At 47.3% G+C, this 21,857-nt stretch overlaps 5 protein-coding genes across 7 annotated transcripts; 3 read left to right on the top strand and 2 right to left on the bottom strand.

The window, feature by feature from the left end:
- The first annotated feature begins 1,376 nt into the window (after positions 1-1,376).
- LOC309526105 (histone H4) lies at positions 1,377-1,797 on the top strand. The gene has a single exon (XM_082212019.1). It carries the CDS (start codon positions 1,395-1,397, stop codon positions 1,704-1,706), a length of 312 nt encoding a protein of 103 aa, XP_082068145.1. The 5' UTR covers positions 1,377-1,394; the 3' UTR covers positions 1,707-1,797.
- Positions 1,798-4,033: 2,236 nt separating this feature from the next.
- Positions 4,034-4,929, top strand: LOC309526292 (histone H2A type 2-C). The gene has a single exon (XM_082212210.1). It carries the CDS (start codon positions 4,394-4,396, stop codon positions 4,781-4,783), a length of 390 nt encoding a protein of 129 aa, XP_082068336.1. The 5' UTR covers positions 4,034-4,393; the 3' UTR covers positions 4,784-4,929.
- A 252-nt stretch (positions 4,930-5,181) lies between these two features.
- On the top strand, positions 5,182-6,956 carry LOC309526626 (histone H3.2). 2 transcript variants are annotated; one of them, XM_082212935.1, is made up of 3 exons: positions 5,182-5,342; positions 5,380-5,579; positions 5,629-6,956. In XM_082212935.1, the coding sequence occupies exon 3, from the start codon at positions 6,277-6,279 to the stop codon at positions 6,685-6,687; it is 411 nt and encodes a 136-aa protein (XP_082069061.1). In that variant the 5' UTR covers positions 5,182-5,342; positions 5,380-5,579; positions 5,629-6,276; the 3' UTR covers positions 6,688-6,956. The 2 variants fall into 2 exon arrangements, with proteins under 2 accessions (XP_082069061.1, XP_082069062.1); XM_082212936.1 differs by having other exon boundaries at positions 5,380-6,956.
- Positions 6,957-7,367: 411 nt separating this feature from the next.
- On the bottom strand, positions 7,368-7,933 carry LOC309526991 (histone H4). The gene has a single exon (XM_082213408.1). It carries the CDS (start codon positions 7,919-7,921, stop codon positions 7,610-7,612), a length of 312 nt encoding a protein of 103 aa, XP_082069534.1. The 5' UTR covers positions 7,922-7,933; the 3' UTR covers positions 7,368-7,609.
- A 1,859-nt stretch (positions 7,934-9,792) lies between these two features.
- Positions 9,793-13,279, bottom strand: LOC309526569 (transmembrane and death domain protein 1-like). Of its 2 annotated transcripts, none has more exons than XM_082212826.1 (2): positions 13,204-13,279; positions 9,793-10,773 (listed from the first exon to the last, which is right to left on the bottom strand). In XM_082212826.1, the coding sequence occupies exon 2, from the start codon at positions 10,761-10,763 to the stop codon at positions 9,861-9,863; it is 903 nt and encodes a 300-aa protein (XP_082068952.1). In that variant the 5' UTR covers positions 10,764-10,773; positions 13,204-13,279; the 3' UTR covers positions 9,793-9,860. The 2 variants fall into 2 exon arrangements, with proteins under 2 accessions (XP_082068952.1, XP_082068953.1); XM_082212827.1 differs by having other exon boundaries at positions 9,793-10,780; positions 13,204-13,268.
- Positions 13,280-21,857: the final 8,578 nt, after the last annotated feature.

The raw sequence follows: 21,857 nt of genomic DNA, 5'->3' as shown, positions 1-21,857 counted from the left end.
TAAAAACTCTTAGTGTTGCAGCATGTGATGAGTCACACCCTGGCCACCACTTTTTGATCTCCTGCCCTCGGGCAGAAGATATAGAAGCAGGATTAGTCGCACCAACAGGGTAAAGAACAGCTTCTATCCGTGGGCTGTTAGGCTGCTGAATGAAAAGATAACAACAGGGCAACTGATTTCAGGTTTGGTGGGTGTGCGTCAGTAAACAAGGGGACTAAGAGAGCTGAGTGGGGGGGTGTATTGTGGAATCGGACCGGAGGGAAAACTTCAGCGTGAAACAGTTAGGCTCCACCCCCTTATCCCCCGATTGGGTGAGTGACTGGCAGGCTGAATCTCACTGTACAGTGGTACCTCGGGTTAAGAACTTAATTCGTTCCGGAGGTCCGTTCTTAACCTGAAGCTGTTCTTAACCTGAAGCACCACTTTAGCAAATGGGGCCTCCTGCTGCTGCTGCGCCACCAGAACACGATTTCTGTTCTTATCCTGAAGCAAAGTTCTTAACCCGAGGTACTATTTCTGGGTTAGCGGAGTCTGTAACCTGAAGCGTATGTAACCTGAAGCATATGTAACCCGAAGTACCACTGTATTCAAATTGTACAAGTGACAATAAAGTATTTCAATTATTGCTGTTATAATTGCAAAAGCAATTATTGCAGACCTTGGAAAGTAGGGTACAATAGAAGCCTGGTATCTGAGTACTACTCTGTTGGGGTTACCCCCCTTTTTTTTCTGGGCTCAAGGAGCTTTGAGAGAGAAAGATTAGAAAGGAATTGACTGCTGATCTTTGGAATAAGCTTTGAACCACTACAGCCAACCGCTAAATGTACATACAAAGTAACCAGTTACTAAAATCTAGTTTCTGGTGTATATGTGCAGAGAAGCCAGCTGCTTTTAATGGTGGATTTTTAAACCCAAAGTTTCAAACTCTTTTAATGATAATAATCCTCTCCAAATAACATTTTCATAACGTCATTTAGTACGGACATCTTTGAAATCAAACCATGTGGAACGACGGAGAACTGAGCTATATCATGGCAGAATTAACACTGCTTAAACCTTGCTGTTTCATAAGCGCCATTAGGTGTTTCGCCTCAATAACGGCAAGGAAGGCAAACTATAAGTAAGTGGAAATGTCTAATACGTTTTAAAAACTCAAAAGAAATGTTCTACCTTTTGGCAGAAACCAACAGCGCTCTCGGAACGCGCCAAATCTCGAGTTTGAATTTGATTGGCCGATTCAGCCTGCCAGTCACTCACCCAATCGGGGGATAAGGGGGGGTGGAGCCTAACTGTTTCATGCTGAAGTTTTCCCTCCGGTCCGATTCCACAATACATAAACAGAAACGCAGCGCTCAGCCGCTTCACTTCGGGGGAGAGGTCGAAAAGAGTCAGTCATGTCTGGTCGTGGCAAAGGAGGCAAGGGGCTCGGCAAAGGAGGCGCCAAGCGCCACCGAAAGGTTCTCCGAGACAACATCCAGGGCATCACCAAGCCCGCCATCCGACGCTTAGCTCGCCGAGGCGGAGTCAAGCGCATCTCGGGGCTCATCTATGAAGAAACACGCGGCGTCCTCAAGGTCTTCCTGGAGAACGTCATCCGCGATGCGGTCACTTACACGGAGCACGCTAAGAGGAAGACTGTCACGGCCATGGATGTAGTCTATGCCCTGAAGCGGCAGGGACGCACTCTGTACGGCTTCGGAGGCTAAGCTCCCCACAGCACATTATAATAATTCTCAAAAGGCTCTTTTAAGGGCCACTCAAATCTTCCTTAGAAAGAGCTGTAGACACTGCTTTAGAGCTTAAAGCTTTAGAATTTTTCCCCACTTCCGGGATGGACCCTAATCCAGGAACGTGCGGCAAAAAATACACTAATCTAGTTGCCCTTTGGGAAGGTTCTAAAACTCAAATGGTTTCTAGAGCCAGTGTGGTGTAATGATCGTGTCAGATGCAAGACCAAGGCTAAAGTGCGAAGTCACGAAGTGACTGGTGCCAACCTAACCTACCTTGCCTTACCGGGTGGGGGGTGGGAAGGGCGGGCTGTAAGCTGCCTTTAATTACTTGAAGGAAAGGTGGGGTATAAGTAAATAAATGAGCTGGGTTGAGTGAGGTGCCACAGGGGAAGTAGTCTTGCTTTTTGTTCCCCATTTGCCTCTTTCAAGTTGTACACAAAATAAAAAATTCCTTCCAGTAGCACCTTAAAGACCAACTAAGTTAGTTCTTGGTATGAGCTTTCGTGTGCATGCACACTTCTTCAGATAAGTATCTGATAAGAAGAAGTATCTGAAGAAGTGTGCATGCACACGAAAGCTCATACCAAGAACTAACTTAGTTGGTCTTTAAGGTGCTACTGGAAGGAATTTTTTATTTTGACTATGGCAGACCAACACGGCTACCTATCTGTAAGTTGTACACAGTTTGAACCAATGAAATGGTGAAATTATCAAATCAGCCAATCAGTGTGTGTGTGTGTGGCAAATGTTACAAAATGCATGGTAAAGGTAAAGGGACCCCTGACCATTAGGTCCAGTTGTGACCGACTGGGGTTGCGGCGCTCATCTCACTTTATTGGCCAAGGGAGCCGGCGTTTGTCCACAGACAGCTTCCGGATCATGTGGCGTGCATGACTAAGCCGCTTCTGGCAAACCAGAGCAGTGCACGGAAACGCCGTTTACCTTCCCACGGGAGTGGTACCTATTTATCTACTTGCACTTTGATGTGCTTTCGAACTGCTAGGTTGGCAGGAGCAGGAACCAAACAAGAGGAGCTCACCCCATCACAGGGCTTTGAACCACCAACCTTCTGATCGGCAAGTCCTAGGCTCTGTGGTTTAACCCACAGCGCCACCTGTGTGGCCTCATTAATCACAGAATCATAGAATTGTAGAGTTGGAAGGGACCCTGACAATTATCCAGTGCATGGGTAGGCAAACTAAGGCCCTGGGGCCGGATCTGGCCCAATCGCCTTCTAAATCTGGTTCGCGGACGGTCCGGGAATCTGTGTGTTTTTACATGAGTACAATGTGTGCTTTTACTTAAAATGCATCTCTGGGTGATTTGTGGGGCCTGTGGTGTTTTTACATGAGTAGAATATGTGCTTTTGATGAAAATGCACCTCTGAATTATTTGTGGGTGTTATGTACTGAGTTGAATACATAACAGTGGGGCATAAGAATTCATTCATTGTTTTTTTCCAAAATATAGTCCAGCCCCCCACAAGGTCTGAGGGACAGTGCACCGGCCCCCTGCTGAAAAAGTTTGCTGACCCCTGATCTAGTGAATCCCCTGCAGCTGTCCCATATGGGAATCAAACTTCCATGCCAATAAAGCATTATGAAGAAAGCATTAAGTTGCCTGTTTAGAGGACACCTAATGCAGCGCCTTGTATAGATACATGAAATATTTCTGCTTTCGGATATTCACTTATTCCCCCCTCCCTTTTTTTAACTTCTGACGATATATTCATTTGCCCTTCCCAAAAGCAGGATAGGAGCACAGTCATTATAAGGATCCGTGCTGCGTGATGTGCATAAAAGCAATCAGGTATGTTAGATAACATTTATTTAGGGAATTTACTTAAAGACATTCCCATGGATTAGTTACCTAATCATGCTTTATGAGCAGGGAGCAGGAACTAGGTGGATTTCATGTTTGCCTCATTCAATGCACGCCTCTGGCTGAAACGAAGGATTGAGGATGAGGATGTGTTAAAATGGACACTTAGAATCATAGAACTGGAAGGGACACAAATTTCATCTAGTCCAACCCCCTGCAACGCAGGAATCTCAACTATGGGCTACTATTAAAATGATGCTGCATTTTAAATTGTATCTTAACCTGTATTTTAAATTGGTCGTCTCTCCCCCCCCCCCCATTATGTTTTTATTGTAATTTTACTGGCGTTAGCCGACTTGAGCCTGGGTCTGGCGGGGGAGGGCGGGGTATAAATAAAAATTTATTATTATTATTATTAAAGCATCCAAGACACATGAGCGGGAGCATGTGAATATGATCTGATTGTTGAATATTTGGTGAACCTTTCACAGACTAAGAAAAAAGTTTGCTCACAGTTGTTTTTCTTTCGGTCGGTCGCAGTAAAAGGTTTTATATTTTACCCGCGAATAGCTAATGCCTCGGCATCATCCTCTTACATATGTAAAAGACAGGATTGTAAAATACACGTTTCCTATTGGAAGCCTGCTTTGGCTGCTCTTTCCATTGATCAAAAACGAGAATCTTGCTTTTCATTGGTTGGTTTAAACCCGATGGTCTCTCCAGCCAATCACGGGCCGCGATTTACAAGTCAATGGAACGCATAAAAAGCTGAAAGCTCCCTTTCCGAATTCTAGCTCGCTGCGAGTAGTACGTCGGATTCGATCTCAGAGAAGAACTCAGCTATGTCTGGACGCGGGAAGCAGGGAGGCAAAGCTCGGGCTAAGGCCAAGTCTCGCTCTTCGCGGGCCGGCCTGCAGTTCCCGGTCGGCCGCGTGCACCGCCTGCTTCGGAAAGGCAACTACGCCGAGAGAGTCGGCGCCGGGGCTCCGGTTTACATGGCTGCCGTGCTCGAATATCTGACCGCCGAGATCCTGGAGTTGGCGGGCAACGCGGCCAGAGACAACAAGAAGACTCGCATCATCCCTCGTCACCTGCAGCTCGCCATTCGCAATGACGAGGAGCTGAACAAACTCCTGGGCAAAGTGACCATCGCGCAAGGCGGAGTCTTGCCCAACATCCAAGCTGTGCTGCTGCCCAAGAAGACCGAAAGCCACAAGGCGAAAAACAAGTAAAGGCTCCAAACTTTTCGAGCAGCCTGAAAACCAAACGGCTCTTTTAAGAGCCACCCACGGTGTCAAAAGAGGAGCTGCGATTCTGGTTTGCTAAAATCGAGCAAGTAGAAATAAGCAAGATATTTAGTGCGTTTTTATACACAAAAGCAGGCGGCTAGAGAAACTTGATTTGGTTAGACTAAGGCTCTTAAGTTATCCAAGAGGGTCAAGCCAGTATAAAAAGACTGAGAGTAATAGTCTTTAGACTAGCAATTCCAAATTGTCGAAAAAGGGCTTCCGGGTTACTTCGGACGCCATTTTCTTGTTTTGTTTCATGAGTTCATATTGCTAAAGCCTCACACCCTAGATCAGAGCTTTCCAAACTCGCGACACGTTAGTGTGCCGGCTACAGTATGTAGGCGTGTCGCGCAAACTTAAAAAGAGTTCGCTAGTAAAGCTGAATTGCTGTGTCACCAACATAAAAAGTTTGGAAAGCTCTGCTCTAGATTAAGGTTGAATCCAGAAGACTATTGCGCTTTCTCACTTGGGTCTTGAGTAAGAAATGTATCTGCCTGCCCTAGTTCACGAAGCACTCGAAATTCACCCTGCCATTGTAGTCCGTCGCTTTTAGCCTCGTATTGCTGACTGCTGAAGCAAAGACTAGTTGTCACAGGCCTGCAGTTTCTAAGCAACATTGGATGCCCAATATTCAACACTTTCCAAAAACTACCAAGGTACACGTCAGCTGGGGGTCCATGATCTATTCTTAATTTAAGGAAACTGCAGACTGGGGGGGGGGGGAATTCGCAGTAGCCCGGTTTTATTCCCCACTGGATACTTTCCCACCCGTTCCGGGGGGGAAAAAGAGAAGTATTGCGACCCCTTTCGTCACACCAGTTGCTGTAGCAAAGGGCTTCATCGCCTCCCTCTGTTTTCCTGTAATCCACTTAGCAAAGTCGATTGCCGGTTTCTTGAATTCCTATCTCCAAAACAAAAATCCGATCACTTCCGGGGTAGTTTGTAATCAGGATGGCTGCTAAGCAATGTTTCCAAATGGTGGTGAAATTTATGTCCCCGCCCCTCGCCCTGCCTTTTGTCAATGGGAGCAGATTGCAACAAAACACTAGCTTCTTTAAATTGTCCCTTCAAACGCCTGCCAAACCAATAACTCGACTGAATGTGATTGGAAACGCCTGGCGCTCCATTGACTCGAATTCAGACCCTCGCAAAGCAAGATTTTAATATATCAAATCGGAAGCTGGCGGTGTGTGCGTGACTCTACCCTTTCTGATCTCTTATGCCGGGGGGGTTGACGTAACAGGGGAGAATGAAGGAAATACCCAATCGCGAACAAGCCCGGGAATTTCAAATGTTTCCAACGGCTACATGGCTATTTTCAGCCAATCAGAACAAAGAGAGAGAGCTATATAAATGGTCCGCACGCAAGGCGGCTTGCTCATTTTGACTCCCGGCGAAGGCGAAGGTAGGGAGGTTGGTATTTGCTGCAAGGAGGAATGGCTCGCACCAAGCAGACCGCTCGCAAGTCCACTGGCGGGAAGGCTCCGCGCAAGCAGCTGGCCACCAAGGCAGCTCGGAAGAGCGCTCCGGCCACAGGCGGCGTGAAGAAGCCCCACCGCTACCGCCCGGGCACCGTCGCTCTGCGCGAGATCCGCCGCTACCAGAAGTCCACGGAGCTGCTGATCCGCAAGCTGCCTTTCCAGCGCCTCGTGCGGGAGATCGCCCAAGACTTCAAGACCGACCTGCGCTTCCAGAGTTCGGCAGTGATGGCTCTGCAGGAGGCCAGCGAGGCTTATCTGGTGGGCCTCTTCGAGGACACCAACCTGTGCGCCATTCACGCCAAGCGGGTCACCATCATGCCCAAAGACATCCAGCTGGCGCGCCGCATCCGTGGCGAGAGGGCTTAAAAGGGAGCCGCAGCCGGCCGCTCTCCCTTTCCGCCACCCACCCACCCAAAGGCTCTTTTTAGAGCCGCCACTCCTTCAAGAAAAAAGCTGAAGTCGCATTTCTGCCACGATTGTGTGAATCGCTTCGTACTTTCGCAGTATATATGCCGCCTTAGCCGTCCCTATAGCCATGTAAAATGAATCTTACTGGGGTACCTGAGACATACCCGAAGAATTGATAAACTAAAACTGCTTAATTTTTCTTTCCCCCGCTTTTTAAAAAAATTAGATCTCGGAGGTTTACAGCATAAAAACACAAGATAAAACAACAAAAATATGCCAGTTACCTCGATTAATGTGAATTTATAAAAGAGAAAGCCCACGGGGTACCAACTAGTGAGATGCATTCCTAGTAGCCAAAAGGCACCTCAGCTAAAGCAAAATTTTAGGCTCCAGGTGTAAGTTACAAACATTTGTTCCTCTCTCGAATCTGTTAGTTTCTTAGTAAAAGCCACTAAGGTTAAGTGAAGCAGTTTTTCATAGGAACAGCGATTCTGCGGTGCAAACGTGAAAGTCCATGTAGCGTATCACCTCTCTCCCCCCCCCACACCGCCCCAATCAGCTATTTGCATGGCTGCGTCTGTGGGACTCTGGTGGGATGTATGCAGTGCTCAAAACCACCCCTGAAGCCAGCTTCTAGGTTTATTCAGAAGGAATATTAATTGCTCCGCGCTCCCAAGATTTGTAGTTTCCAGTTTAAGGGCACACTAGTTTAAAAACGCAGCTTCCGCCTTCTAAGTTTGTGGCAAGATTGGGCTTTAGGTACATCATGAAATTGCAGATACGCACATTTGCTTCGAAAGAAGCGATAAAGCTCTTTTGAGTGAGAAAGTGGTTGGCCCTTAAAAGGGCCTTTTGAAAGCGATTATTTTCAGTACGGAGTTTAGCCTCCGAAGCCGTACAGAGTGCGTCCCTGCCGCTTCAGGGCGTAGACCACGTCCATGGCCGTGACAGTCTTCCTCTTAGCGTGCTCCGTGTAAGTGACCGCATCGCGGATGACATTCTCCAGGAATACCTTGAGGACGCCGCGCGTTTCTTCGTAGATGAGCCCCGAGATGCGCTTGACTCCGCCTCGGCGAGCTAAGCGTCGGATGGCGGGCTTGGTGATGCCCTGGATGTTGTCGCGGAGAACCTTGCGGTGGCGCTTGGCGCCTCCTTTGCCGAGCCCCTTGCCTCCTTTGCCACGACCAGACATGACTGACTCCTTCCGGCGTCTCCCCCGAAGTGAAGCGGCTGGGCGTTGCATTTGTGTTTATGTATTGTGAAATCGGACCGGAGGGAAAACTTCAGCATGAAACAGTTAGGCTCCACCCTCTTATCCCCCCGATTGGGTGAGTGACTGGCAGGCTGAATCGGCCAATCAAATTCAAACTCGAGATTTGGCGCGTTCCGAGAGCGCTGAGGGTTTCTACCCAAAGGTTTACTGATCAGAACGTTTCTTTTAAGATTCTCATAACATTTGTGAGAGTATATTTCCACTATTTACAGAATATATTTTTGCAAAATCGTGTGGTCATTTCTAATCACAAATCGCAAGCCCACTTGTTTTACTTCTTTCCTTCTCTTTAAAGAAATCTCTGTGCTTTTCCAATTATTGACGAGAAAAGCTTAAAGAGGACTTTTATCGACTGAAACAGTTAGGTTGAAGCGACTTTAATTCTGCCTTTGATTGTGACTCAGTTGGTATCTCCTCCTCTGTAGTTTGGCTTTAAGGATGCCCATCTTAAACCACCCAGTAAATAAGTTATTTGGAGAGGATTATTGTTATTATTACAGCTGAAACAATAGGTTTAAAATCCCACTCTTAAAAGTTTTAACTCTGCACATACTACATGCCAGAGATTAGATTTTTTTAAAGTGATTGTTTTCTACATATGCAGAATGCATCCGCTCCATTGCACCCCCACTTAAATAAGTTTGTAAGAGCATGCTAGTAACATTTAGCTTGGAAATAGGAGCTTTTCAGTTTTGATTTGTTTTTCTCATTGCGGCTGCCAGTGGCATAGCGTGGGGGGTGCAGGGGGGCTGGCCGCACCGGGCGCAACATCTGGGGGTTAGGGTTAGGGGGCGCAAATCCACGGGTTAGGGGGCGCAAATTACTTGCCTTGCCCCGGGTGCTGACAACCCACGCTACGCCACTGGCGGCTGCTTCTCCTTGCCCTGTTCAGAGCAAAGGGTGGAGGAGGAATTGATCAAACTTGGGAAGAGGACAGTCCTTTATTTTACTTCAAGAGGAGAGGGAATTCTGGCAGGAGCAATTTGACATGTAGGGAGCATCTACTGAAAGCCCCCCTTCTGTGCCACTAATAATACTACCAGACTTCTGTCATCTTATGCATTTCATGTCTTGCTGAGATTACACTGGGTATTAAGTAACCCAGGACAGTGTTTGGAAATTTGACCTAGCATGCAGAGGTTTTTTTCATGCAGAGGGTTTTTTTTATGCTGCCTCCCATCAGATGTCAAGGAGATAAAGGACTACACAACTTTTAGAAGACATCTGAAGGCAGCCCTGTATCGGGAAGTTTTCAGTGTTTGAAGTTATATTATGTTTTTATGTGTGTTGGAAGCCACCCAGAGTGGCTGGGGCAAACAGTCAGATGGGCGGAATACAAATAAATCATCATCATCATCAGAACAATGACCTAGCTCAACATGGCAATTGTTAAAAGGTAAAGGGACCCCTGACCATTAGGTCCAGTCATGACCGACTCTGGGGTTGCGGCGCTCATCTCTCTTTATTGGCCAAGGGAGCCGGCGTAAACTTCCGGGTCATGTGGCCAGCATGACTAAGCCACTTCTGGCGAGCCAGAGCAGCACACGGAAACACGTTTACCTTCCCGCCAGAGAGGTACCTATTTATCTACTTGCACTTCGAGGTGCTTTCGAACTGCTAGGTTGGCAGGAGCAGGGACTGACCAACGGGAGCTCACCCCATCGCGGGAATTCGAACCGCCGACCTTCTGATCGGCAAGTCCTAGGCTCTGTGGTTTAACCCACAGCGCCCCCCGTGTCCCGCATGGCAATTGTTATGCTACTGTAAAACAAGCACACATTTTGGACCTCTTAAGCAAACATGTTTTATTTTTAATCTACATTCTCCATAAAGCAAGTTGCAGTAAGGTTGACTTTACTTAAGACCTAACAATGGGTTCTTTCTCCCAGTCTTCCTCATTATCGTCGTCATCGCCGTAATCTTCTGTCTCACCACCGCGCTTCCCCAGATCATCAAATTGCTGAAATGAGTAGTAGATGGCCCCACGCTTGGGCGAAGGGGAGCGAAAAATCATATCGGGTACAGAGTCCCAGTTGGGCGTCGTGGGGGTGGAGCTTTCTTGCTTCAGGATCCAGAAGAAAGAATAGACGGCTAGAGCCACCACAACGAAGGACGTGAGGAATCCCCCGACGACCCCCGTCACCAGTGGAGTGACCCACTGAAAGAGACTCCTGTTGTATGGCGGCAGGGGCCTCCTCTCTATAATCAGCTCCAATTTGTCCCAGTCCCCCTCTTCCAGCTGGGCCTGAGATCCCTCTCTCCGCAGCCGGCCTCCTAGCCCCTCGCTCCCACCCATCTCGTTCTCTTCCAGGAGCAGCGAAGAGGTCAAGCGCTGGACCGTCTTGTGATATCCCTCCACGTTCTTCTTGATCTCCAGACTCTTGTCTTGGTTGAGGTTCTTGCCCAGCTCCAGGGAGACGTCGGGACGCCCGACGGCCTGGAGAGCCCTCGACAGGCGGTCCCAATACATGGCGTCTCCTTCCGTCTCCAGCCAGCCGTTGAGGGTGGCTTTGCAGGCCTCAGTGGTGGCGATTTCCCGCCGCCTGCGAATGGGGTTCCTCTCCGCCGAGAGGCGTTGGAGCTCTTCGTTCACGTTCTCCTCGGGCCCAATGAGCTTGGCGTAGAAGGCCTGGCATTCCTCGGGGGACAGCAGCTCCGAGATGCGGCCCATCATGTGGCTGCCAATGTCGTCGGCCACCGTGTCGTCGGGCCAGGCAGGATGCACCAGGAGGAAAAGGGCTGTTCCGATGAGAATCAGCATTGAGGAAGTCCTGGAGCCTGAGAGAAGAGAGCATAGCTGTCAACCTTCCCATATTTGGCGGGAAACTCGCTCATTCCAGCGCCGTTTCCCGCTGCTATCCCAGATGGTTGCTATCCCGTAAATTTCCCAGATTTCAAAGGAAGCAGCTCCTCCCCATCCCGGCTCCCCGCCGGCCAGGGAGGCTCCTCGACTGCGTTGCTCGGCTGCCCAATAAGGAGTCTAAGAACGACTGGGGGGTGGAGCTTGCATGCCTTGTGCCGATCAAATCGGCCGCATTGCCTGGGGACTCGCCTTTGCTCAGCGCTTCCCAGTGGAGAGGTGACAGTGGTTTTCCTTGCTGCATCCCTTTGCCGGGTTGCTGCGCTGTGGGAACCACCGCTTGAGGCTTCGTTTGGCTGCTGGCTGGGCTTTCTGCCTTTGGGCCTTTGCCTCGGAGGGGCTGTGTGTGTGTGTGTGTGTGTGTGTGTACGTGCGTGTGTGTGTGTGTGTGTGTGAGAGAGAGAGAGAGAGAGAGAGAATGTGTCACTTAAGCTGATAGTAGGAATGCTGTAGCTTCACACACTTACCTTCACCCAATGTGTAATTAACTTGGGGAATTATTTTACAGCAGGATGTGGTGAGGTCAGTATTTTAGATTTACAAGGGGGTCTGAGAGATGAATGGGAGATAAGGTTTGTCAGTATTGATGGACAGCTAAATAGAAACTTAACCCCCAAAGTTAGGACCAAGATTCAAATCCTGACTGGGTAACTTTGCTCACTAGTAACATCGAACCAGGAGGACGAGATGGTTGGACAGTGTTCTCGAAGCTACCAGCATGAGTTTGACCAAACTGCGGGAGGCAGTGGAAGACAGGAGGGCCTGGGACAGGTGAGGCTGCTGATCCCTTATTTTTGAGGCTGCTGATCCCTTACAGTGGTACCTCGGGTTACATGCACTTTGGGTTACAGACTCCGCTAACCCAGAAATAGTGCTTCAGGTTAAGAACTTTGCTTCAGGATGAGAACAGAAATCAGGCTCTGGCGGCGCGGCAGCAGCAGGAGGCCCCATTAGCTAAAGTGGTGCTTCAGGTTAAGAACAGTTTCAGGTTAAGAACGGACCTCTGGAATGAATTAAGTACTTAACCTGAGGTACCACTGTATTTTCAAATCTGGAAGTTGACAGCTATGGAAGAGAGTAGCCAGGAGAGGAAAGAGATGGGTATCTGTCTGGAGAAGGGAGCAAAGAGCCTGTGTGGAGTACTGCTTAGAGGATTGGACTAGAGGGTTGCGAGAACAAGGGTTCAAATCCCCACTCAACCCTGAAGCCCACTCGCTTATCTTGGGCCAGTCACTGCTTTTCAAAGTAACCTACATCAAAGGGTTGCTGTGAGAATTAAATTTCTCTGTGTTTCTGCAGTGCTGTAGCACGCACAAAACACCCACGGTTTCTCTACTGCAAAGGTGTCCTATTTTGAGAAGGGGAATTTGCCAGCTGAGTGCCTTTACAACTGTGTTTGTGGAGTGTGTGAATTTTGCAGAATGGCAGGAACTTGGGTGTCCATGGAATAAACAGGACTACAGTAATTACTGGCCATCATGATTGTCTGAAATCTTTCTGGGATATGATGTAGTAGTTGAGATGGAAGAAGAAGAAGAAGAAGAAGAAGAAGAAGAAGAAGAAGAAGAAGAAGAAGAAGAAGAAAAAGAAGAAGAAGAAGAAGAAGAAGAAGAAGAAGAAGAATACGGTTACCACTTTAGCTAATGGGGTCCCCCACTGCTGCTGCGTGATTTCTGTTCTCATCCTGAAGCAAAGTTCTTAACCCAAGGTACTATTTCTGGGTTAGCGGAGTCTGTAACCTGAAGTGTCTGTAACCTGAAGCATCCGTAACCCGAGGTACCACTGTAGTAGTAGTAGTAGTAGTAGTAATAATAATAATAATAATAATAATAATAATAATAATAATAATAATAATAATATATTTCTTTATACCCCAACCATCTGATTGGGTTGCCCCAGTCACTATGGCCAGCTTCCAACATATAAAAACATACGGTAATTAAACATTAAGCATTAAAAAAAACTTCCCCATACAGGACTGCCTTCAGATGTCTTCTCAAGGTTGTCTAGTTACTGAACTCCACACCCTCCCACATTTCTCTGATGAAAAGAGGGATGATGTCCTAAGGAAAAGTGGGACATTCTGGGATCAAATCGGAAACCAGGACAGCTTCTGTAAACCTGGGATTGTCCCAGGAAAATAGGGACACTGGGAGGGTCTGGAACCCATTTATGCTACTTTGAGATCCTTGGAGGAAAAGGTGGGAGAGCTAGAAATGTAGTGAAATGAATAAATAAAACATCATGAGATCTTGTCTTCTTTCTCTACATATAAGGTTCGGCTCTGAGGGAAGGCTGGCTTTGAAGCGATTTTAAGTTGGGGACAAAGAGAGAGGGTTACCTGGCTTAACTCCCAGAACAGGGGACGTCTCTCTCGGAATATCGCAGAGCAATTGCTTTGGAATTTTAAATCTCCTTGAGTATCTGATGTCATAAACGGAGGCGGAAGTCCACTTCCATTTTTCCTACGGGGAGAGGAGCTTGTGGCTGAGCTCAGCTACAACTCCCAACACCATTGGCCACGCTAACTGATGCTGATGGGACTTGTAGTTCAGCAGTTGTTGGAGATTCCTCGGCCCTGAAGGAAACTGCCTCAGATCTTGGGGTAGTTGTTGCCAGTCAGTGCTGACAACACTGAGGTAATTGAACCACTTGATATAAGGCAGTGCCAGCCCGCCAGATGTTTTGGGACTACAACTCCCATGATCCCTAGCTAGCAGGACCAGTGGTCAGGGATGATGGGAACTATAGTCTCAAAACATCTGGAGGGCTGAGGATGAGGAATCCTGGGTGAGATTGACTGTTTTCAACCTTGTAATTTTTATCAACCAGCAGGCGGCAGTACTCTGCCGAAGATTTATCCTACCTAGAGAAAAGTTGATAATTTTATTATTTATTGGTTATTTATAAATGATCTTCTCTCCAGTTCAAGACTCTCGAGGTGGGTTGGCTGTTGGCCATGATGCCATAGATTCAGGTAAGGTGACCAGGATTGCTGATGACACTAAGCATGTGAATGAGTCAGCATTAGGTCTCTGGCCGGATGGCTAAAAGAGAAAAAGATTATGTTGCTTTATTTGCTTTTTATTTATTTATTAAAGACCAGTGTAAAGTTTTGTAAATAATAAAAGGCTCTGAGAAATAGAACCAAATGGTGTTTATTCCTGTAATGGGAATTTCTCTAAGAGATAGCTGGAATGCTGCTGCTGAAAGAAGTAAAAGATGGAGGAAAACGTTTGTGTAAAAAAACTCTGCCGCAGAAAGAAATGAAAACCCAAAAGGAGATGCTCACGCACCAAAATGCACATGAGCTACTATATTATTATTATTATTATTATTATTATTATTATTATTATTATTATTATTATATTTATACACCGCCCATCGAGGTGAAGCCGCAGGTAAAATGCTGTGTACATACCTGGTCACCATACCAGGGGCAGAATCACATACCCGCCAACATTTCTCTGATGAAAATAGAGACACCCTATTCCATTTTTATTTTTAATTTTTTATTATTTTTAAAAAATATTTTATTAACGTTTTCTTGGTTTACAAAGGTATGCGCAATGTCTCTTTTTTCAAGTTACATTTTCCATACGTCTGTTTCATTTGTTAAGATGTTAGGGTTACATTGGGAAGAAAAAAGGGGGGAAGAGGTGGAGGGGGGAAAGGCGAGTGGGGGTGGGATCAGGAGGCAATATTTCTATTTTGCTTAATGTATGTGTGGGTTTTTGTGTCAAGTTCTCTTTGCTATTCGCTTGTGTTCCTTTGGCGGTGAGAGAAATTGTGGCTGGCTTAGGGTGCGGTTGCTTGTTTGTGATTGGCTGTGTTGAACTTTGTTTTCGTGTGTGAGTGGGGTGTGTGTGTGTGTGTGTGTGTGTGTTTGAATCAAGTTAGCCATATTAATTCATATGCTGTTGGTGGATTCTTGTATTCCATTTTTATTTTTATATTACAGTGGAACCTCTACTTACGGACGTACAGTGGTACCTCAGGTTAAGTACTTAATTCGTTCCGGAGATCCGTTCTTAACCTGAAACTGTTCTTAACCTGAAGCACCACTTTAGCTAATGGGGCCTCCCGCTGCCGCCACGCCGCCAGAGCCTGATTTCTGTTCTCATCCTGAAGCAAAGTTCTTAACCTGAAGCACTATTTCTGGATTAGCGGAGTCTGTAACCTGAAGCGTATGTAACCTGAAGCGTATGTAACCTGAGGTACCACTGTAATCAGTTCCGGAGGTCCGTCCATAAGTCGATCCAGGTCACTGGTAGAAGTGCTGTTGTGTGCAGGTGCATTTGGCGGCAGCGCACTTCTGCACATGTGCTTCTGCGCATGCACAAATCATGACAAACTTGGTATTTACTTCCTGGTTTGCCGCGGTCGCAACTTGGATCGGGCCCAAATAAATGCGGTGGCAAGTAGAGGTTCTGTATTATTATTATTATTATTATTATTATTATTATTATTATTTATTAATACCCCACCCAACTGACTGGGTATGCCCCAGCCACTCTGGGCAGCTCCCAACATGTATAAAAACATAATAAAACATTTTAGGAAAACTTCCCTATGCAGGGCTGCCTCCAGGGGTCTTCTGAAGGTTGTATAGTTCCTTATTTTGTTGGCTCAGGAGTCACATACCCGCCAACATTTCTCCGATGAAAAGAGGGACGTCCTAAGTAAAAGTGGGACTTTCCAGGGTCAAATCAGAACCCGGGACTGTATATCCAGGACTGTCGCTGGAGAACGGGGAGACTTGGAGGGTCTGTGTCTATAGGGTGACGGTCTCAGCACGAAGGGAGAAGAGAATCCAAATTCAAGCGTTGAAAATAGAAGGTGCAAGGGGAGGTGTAGTATTTGGCCTCCCAAAATATTGTATTTCTGCATGGGCAGGCACAGTATTCTCCTATGACCACTTTCAGCCACTATTTCGCTGTTGTGATCTTTTTTAAAAAAATGTACCGTATTTTTCGCTCTATAACACGCACCCGACCATAACACGCACGTAGTTTTTAGAGGAGGAAAATCCGTAGGCATGCCACCCATAGGCATTCCCTCCATAACACGCACAGACATTTCCCCTTACTTTCTAGGAGGAAAAAAGTGAGTGTTATGGTGCAAAAAAATATGGTATTTTTATTAAATAGTTTCTTGATTTACAAAAGTATGTGCAATGTCTCTCTCTCGTTTTTTCCCCCATGTAACATTTTTACAAATCAGTTTCATTTGCTGAGACATTAGGAAGAAAAGAGGGAAAGAGGTGGAGCGGGGGGAAATATGAGTGGGGGTGGGGTGGCGATGTGATGTTTCTATTTTACTTAATATATGTGGGGTTTTGTGTCAGCATTGCCTGTGCAGGTACTCTGCTATTCACTTGTGTTCCTTTGGTGGTGAGAGAGGTTGGGGTTGGCCTAGGGTGTGGCTGTTCATTTGGGGTTGGCTGTGGTGGTCTTTGTTTTCATGTGTGAGTGGGGTGGGTAGGTGTTTTGGATCAGGTTAGCCATACTGATTTGTATGCTGTTGGTGGATGTTTGTCATTGTCTTGTTGGGCTGTGTGTGTGATAAAGGGGCGAAGGCGCTGAAAGCTGCTGTCGGTTGCCATTCTGAGTTCCTTGGGTCCCGGAGCTGAAGCCTGGATACACAGTGCGATGAAGCAGGCAGTGGTGCAGCGGTGCTGTGTGTGGCGGTCAGCTCAGCGGGATCCCATCCTCATCGCCAGTGAAATATACTCAGAGTTGAGAGTGGATTTCATGCTCTTTATTCAGCTCATAGTGGTGAAGAGGAATGAGTGTTCCCCCAAAATATCTGCTTTATATACATAATTTACACAATGGGCCGCACATGATTGGCTAATTCCGGGATTCTCCTGTAGGCCAATCAGGTTGCGGAGTCACTTCCACCTGGAGCTGGATTGGGTGGCTCCTGCGGACCAATCAGACTGCTGCATTGTTCTAGGACCAATCAGACTGCTGCATTCTGAATCCTATTGTTCTAGGACCAATCAGAGTGCTGTATTTTGGATCCTATTCAACTCAGTATATAACAGGCGTCTTCTTCTATTTGTCCCCATGTCAGTTTCAGTTTATTGGTTGATTTTTCTAGTAGGGCTGTTTCCCATACTATTTGGTACCATTGGTCCCTGCTTACTCCTGACAGGTTTCTCCAGTGTCTGGTTATGGTGTTTCTGGCTGCTGAAAGTAGGTGGGTTATGAGTTCTTTGTGGTGTAAGTGGGCATTCTTGCCTTGGAAGATGTTTCCTGTTGTGATCTTTTAAGAAGTTCATGTTTCTTGCATCTTTCTAATTGCACCCTTGGATTTGTGTGTGTGTGTATGTGTGTGTCTGATATATGGAGAACTTCTACTAGCTGTAGGAAAGCGCTTTCCTGTAAATCTCCAGAGCGCCTCTCAGAAAAGCACAGTGGTTTCATTGTTCCCTGCAAAGAATCTCCCCCACCACCCCACACACACTTAAAAAAAGCAAGAAAAAGAAAGTTACTGCCTTGCTGGGGAATGAAAACAAATAATCCAGGGTTTGTGACTGAGCAAAGAGGCCCACGAAGGGTCCCCTCCTTGAATTTCATTCATAGATTCCAAAGGGCAGAGAAGCGCTTTTGAAACACTTCTCTCTTCAAGCTGGGCTGAAGTTCGAAAAATGCTATTTAATTGAGTCGCAATTAAGGCGATCCCTCTGGGCCTTCCTTTTCCCTGGGAGAAATAGTTCATTGGGTGCGATACTTGCAGACGAAATGCCGCGGCCCATAATTTTGCACATCGCAGGGGGTTCGATCGCACATTCTTCCGCCAGCGAGTTTGTAGCTTGGATGGTGTGGCGGAGAGACAAGAGGCCTCTGTTGAGGCAAAATTGTGGCCTTTGCACATCTGGCATTCATTGGCCGTTGCGTCAGGGGCCAGAAGTAGATCTCTCCCCCTAGCTAGCAAAAGGTTTTTTAATTATCGAAAGCTCACAACTGGTCCATTCTCCTGGTTCCCTCCATTCATGTCCGCCGGCTGATTTCAAGGCATTTGGAAACCTGTCCTTTAGAGCACTGAAAGGAGGAGTGTTGAAAGAACTGTGTATCTGGATGGCAGGAGAATCACAGAATTGTAGAGTTGGAAGGGACCCTGACGATCATCTAGTCCAACCCTCTGCAAAGCAGGCAGCTGCCCCATACGGGGATCAAACCTGCAACCTTGGCGTTTATCAGCATTATACTCTAACCAACCCAGCAATGGGAAAAGGTATTGGGAAATGACAGCAAGGACACATAATAACTGATCACCACCTTACAGTGAGTGAGGCAGCAGAGTGCTGGATTTTACCTCTCCGGTAAAGTGGGGTGTCATTTTTTAGTGTTCTTTCACATAAACTGTGGTGTGTAATGGTTAGAGCACTGGACTAGGACCTGGGAGGCCAGTGTTTGAGGCCACACTCAGCCATAACGCTCACTGGGTGAACTTGGACCAGTCGTTCCCTCGCAGCCTAATCTATCTCACAGGGCTGTTGTGAGGATAAGGCGTATGTACATTATTAAGAAATAATAATAATCTACTGCCTGCATGTAATAAATTAGCACAGATAGAGTAATAATAATATTTATTAGGCATTGTTTCACAGGGGGGGAAATAAACAAGGGTAAAAACAAGAATTAAACAACCTAAAATACAGGTTGGTATGTAAATGTAAGAAATAATAATAATAAATAAATTAGCACAGGTAGATTAAGAAAAAAATATTTATTAGGCTTTTTCCCCCAGAAAAAAAGAAGCAAGGGTAAAAAAGGAACAAGAATAAAACAATCAAGAGATATCACACACACACACACCCAAATCCAACTCAACCCCTCTTCACTAAAACTAAACATGAAGATCCAAAAGCCTGGGGAAAAAAGAATTAGTTTTCCTGCTGCCTAAAAACAGAGTGCGATGGTGTCAGAAGTGCCTCCCTGAAGACAGCCTTCCATAAATGGGAGCCACCACTGAGAAGGCCTGTTCTCAAGTCACCACTCTCGGCGCTTCCCTCAGAGGGGTGCACGGAGAAAGGGGTCCGATGGTCTGGACTGGTTTGTGTGGGGAGAGGCTGTCCTTGAGGTAGTGGGTTCCTGAGCCCCATAAGGCCAGGACTTTAAATGGGGCCTGCACACCAACTGGTTGCCAGCACCGAGGTTGGTGGAGCACGATTCGGCCACCACACAGACAGTTGTTTGGTCAGGAGATGCGGTTCCTAAGGAGAACAAAGGATCCAATTCAGGTGTCACATAAAATAACCGAAGTAGAGATGAGAAGAGAGCAGCTCTGGAAGGACCTGGAGCGGAGACATTTTGCAGAATCCGTTTTTCTGAAGAAGGAAGTCCAGCCATTTTTCTCTGCCTCGCTTTCCCTTGGCCCCAGAGAGAAAGGCCACTTTGCAGAGGAATTTCTCTGAATAGTCTCTTGTTTTATTTTTAAGTGCAGGTGTTGTTCCCCAGCTCACCCACACACCACGGTACCAGGGTCGGATTTAGGTTTGATGAGGCCCTAAGCTACGGGTGGCGCTGTGGGTTAAACCACAGAGCCTAGGACTTGCCGATCAGAAGTTCGGCGGTTCAAATCCCCGCATTGCTCGGTCCCTGCTCCTGCCAACCTAGCAGTTTGAAAGCACGTCAGCGTGCAAGTAGATAAATAGGTACCACTCCAGTGGGAAGGTAAACGGCATTTCCCTGCGCTGCTCCGGTTTGCCAGAAGTGGCTTAGTCATGCTGGCCACATGACCCGGAAGCTGTACACCGGCTCCCTCAGCCAATAAAGCGAGATGAGCGCCGCAACCCCAGAGTCGGTCACAACAGGACATTCCTGCCAGAGTGGTACCTATTTATCTACTTGCACTTTGATGTGCTTTCGAACTGCTAGGTTGGCAGGAGCAGGGACTGAGCAACAGGAGCTCACCCCGTCGCGGGGATTCGAACCGCCAGCCTTCTGATCTGCAAGTCCTAGGCTCTGTGGTTTAACCCACAGCGCCACCCGCATCCCTTTTACCCTATATATAGAAAAGAGCAAAACAGTGATATTTTAGGGAGCAGGTTAGCAGGCGGGGCCCATTACTTACCATAAATTTCGCTCCATAACACGCAGATTTTTCCTCCTAGAAAGTAAGGGGAAATGTCTGTGCGTGTTATGGAGCGAATGCCTACAGATGGCGGGGGAATCTGCTGCAGTCGTGAGCAGTCCGTGGCTCACTTTGAAACAGCAAAGCGGGTGTAAGCGGCTCCTGTCAGCTAGCGGAGCTGGGGAGGAGGGAGAGAAGCAGAGCGGGAGTTGGCTGCTTTAAAACAACCCCTGCTCTTTGTCCCTGCCTGCAGTTTTTTGCTGTCCGATTTTGGATTAGGCACTGTTGGGGCTGTGTGTGTGTGTGTGCTTGAGCTATCGTTCTCCTCCTCCTGCTTCCCCTTCACTCTCCCTGCGCCCCTGCGACTTTAGAATCCACACTCTGTGTGTGTGTGAGGGCTCCTTCTCCCCTTGCTTCCCGTTCACTCTCCCTGCGCCCCTGCGACTTTAGAATTGACACTCTGTGTGTCTCTGTGTGTGTGAGGGCTCCTTCTCCTCTTGCTTCCCGTTCACTCTCTCTGCGCCCCTGCGCTCTCCCTGCGCCCCTGTGACTTTAGAATTGACACTCTTTGTGTCTCTCTGTGTGTGAGGGTTCCTTCTCCTTCTCTTGCTTCCCATTCACTCTCCCAGCGACCCTGCCACTTCCAGCGCCCTGCGACTTTAGGGCCAGTTCTCTCTCTCTGTGTGTGTGTGTGTTGACCTCACTGCGCTTGTTGGGGGAAAGTGTTGGTCGCAATTTTTCTTGATTTGTCTCAGAGTGGTTACTATCGTGGTTTCCTTGCTGGGGAGGAGGGAGAGATGCAGAGCCTGCTTGTTCTAAAGGAGCAAAGCCGGAGAGGAGCCTCTTCTGCATTATTAGCAGCATCCTTCTCCACCCCCCCCACGTGTGCTCCTTGTCCCTTGAGTGCTTTTCCTTCCCTCCCCACTTAAAACGTGGTTTCAAAGCACGGATCCACATGGATCCTCAGGATTTTTGCACTGGGTCACCCCAAATTCACCATCAGATCACATAGCATGTCCATGGCTACAGCCTGCACCCAAAAATACACGCACCCACTGTTTCGTGGGGCCACAATGGCGCAAAAACGTGGTTACAAAGCATGGATCCACATGGATCCTCAGGATTTTTGCATTGGGCTACCCCAAACCCACCGTCAGATCACATGTCTGTGGCCACAGCATGAACCACAAAAATCATACATTCACTGTTTCGCTTAGAATATTTTTTTCTTGTTTTCCTCTTCTAAAAACTACGTGCGTGTTATGGTCAGGTGCGTGTTATAGAGCGAAAAACACGGTACATCATAGGGGCCTACACAACACAAAACACTGCTGCTGTGTGTAGGTTTTATTTAATTTGTTTTTTATCTTATATTTTGGAAATGTACATCCAGGTGTTTTTTTTCCTTTAAATTTTTGTGGGGCTCCCAAGAGAGTGGGGCCCTAAGCTATAGCTCGTTTAGGTTATATGTAAATCCAGCACTGCCATGGTACGAGGTCTGAGGCTTTGTTCAGAGGACGCAATCAGTTGACAATGCTGCCAACGTTTGCAGTAGCAGCAAAACCAAAAGTCCTTAGTAGGGACTAGATAGAGAAACTGGGTCTATTTCCACTGGGAGCCAGACCCTTTGGAACAACTTTGGAACAATCCTCCAAATTTCAGCACTCATCAGCAAGGTGACAGGATTTGAGAGGCTTGTTTCCGCATACAGTGGATGCTCGGGTTGCAAATGTGATCCGTGCGGGATGCACGTTCGCAACCCGCGGTGTTCGCCACCCGCAGTGGCGCATCTGCGCACGCACGGGTTGCGATTTGGTGCTTCTGCGCATGCGCAAAGTGAGATTTTAGTGTTTCTGCACATGTGCGAGTCCTGGAACCCAGAAGTAACCCTTTCTGGTACTTCCGGGTTAC

Source organism: Podarcis vaucheri (genome assembly GCF_965113315.1).
Source record: "Podarcis vaucheri genome assembly, chromosome: 2".
In the NCBI taxonomy this organism is placed as follows: Eukaryota; Metazoa; Chordata; class Lepidosauria; order Squamata; family Lacertidae; genus Podarcis; species Podarcis vaucheri.
Note: the sequence above shows the minus strand (reverse complement) of the source record. Positions and strands in the feature narration are given on the sequence as shown.

Bases quoted from the DNA above. Each gene is read 5' to 3' on its own strand.
- LOC309526105 (XM_082212019.1), top strand. From the start codon at position 1,395: ATGTCTGGTCGTGGCAAAGGAGGCAAGGGGCTCGGCAAAGGAGGCGCC.
- LOC309526292 (XM_082212210.1), top strand. From the start codon at position 4,394: ATGTCTGGACGCGGGAAGCAGGGAGGCAAAGCTCGGGCTAAGGCCAAG.
- LOC309526626 (XM_082212935.1), top strand. From the start codon at position 6,277: ATGGCTCGCACCAAGCAGACCGCTCGCAAGTCCACTGGCGGGAAGGCT.
- LOC309526991 (XM_082213408.1), bottom strand. From the start codon at position 7,921: ATGTCTGGTCGTGGCAAAGGAGGCAAGGGGCTCGGCAAAGGAGGCGCC.
- LOC309526569 (XM_082212826.1), bottom strand. From the start codon at position 10,763: ATGCTGATTCTCATCGGAACAGCCCTTTTCCTCCTGGTGCATCCTGCC.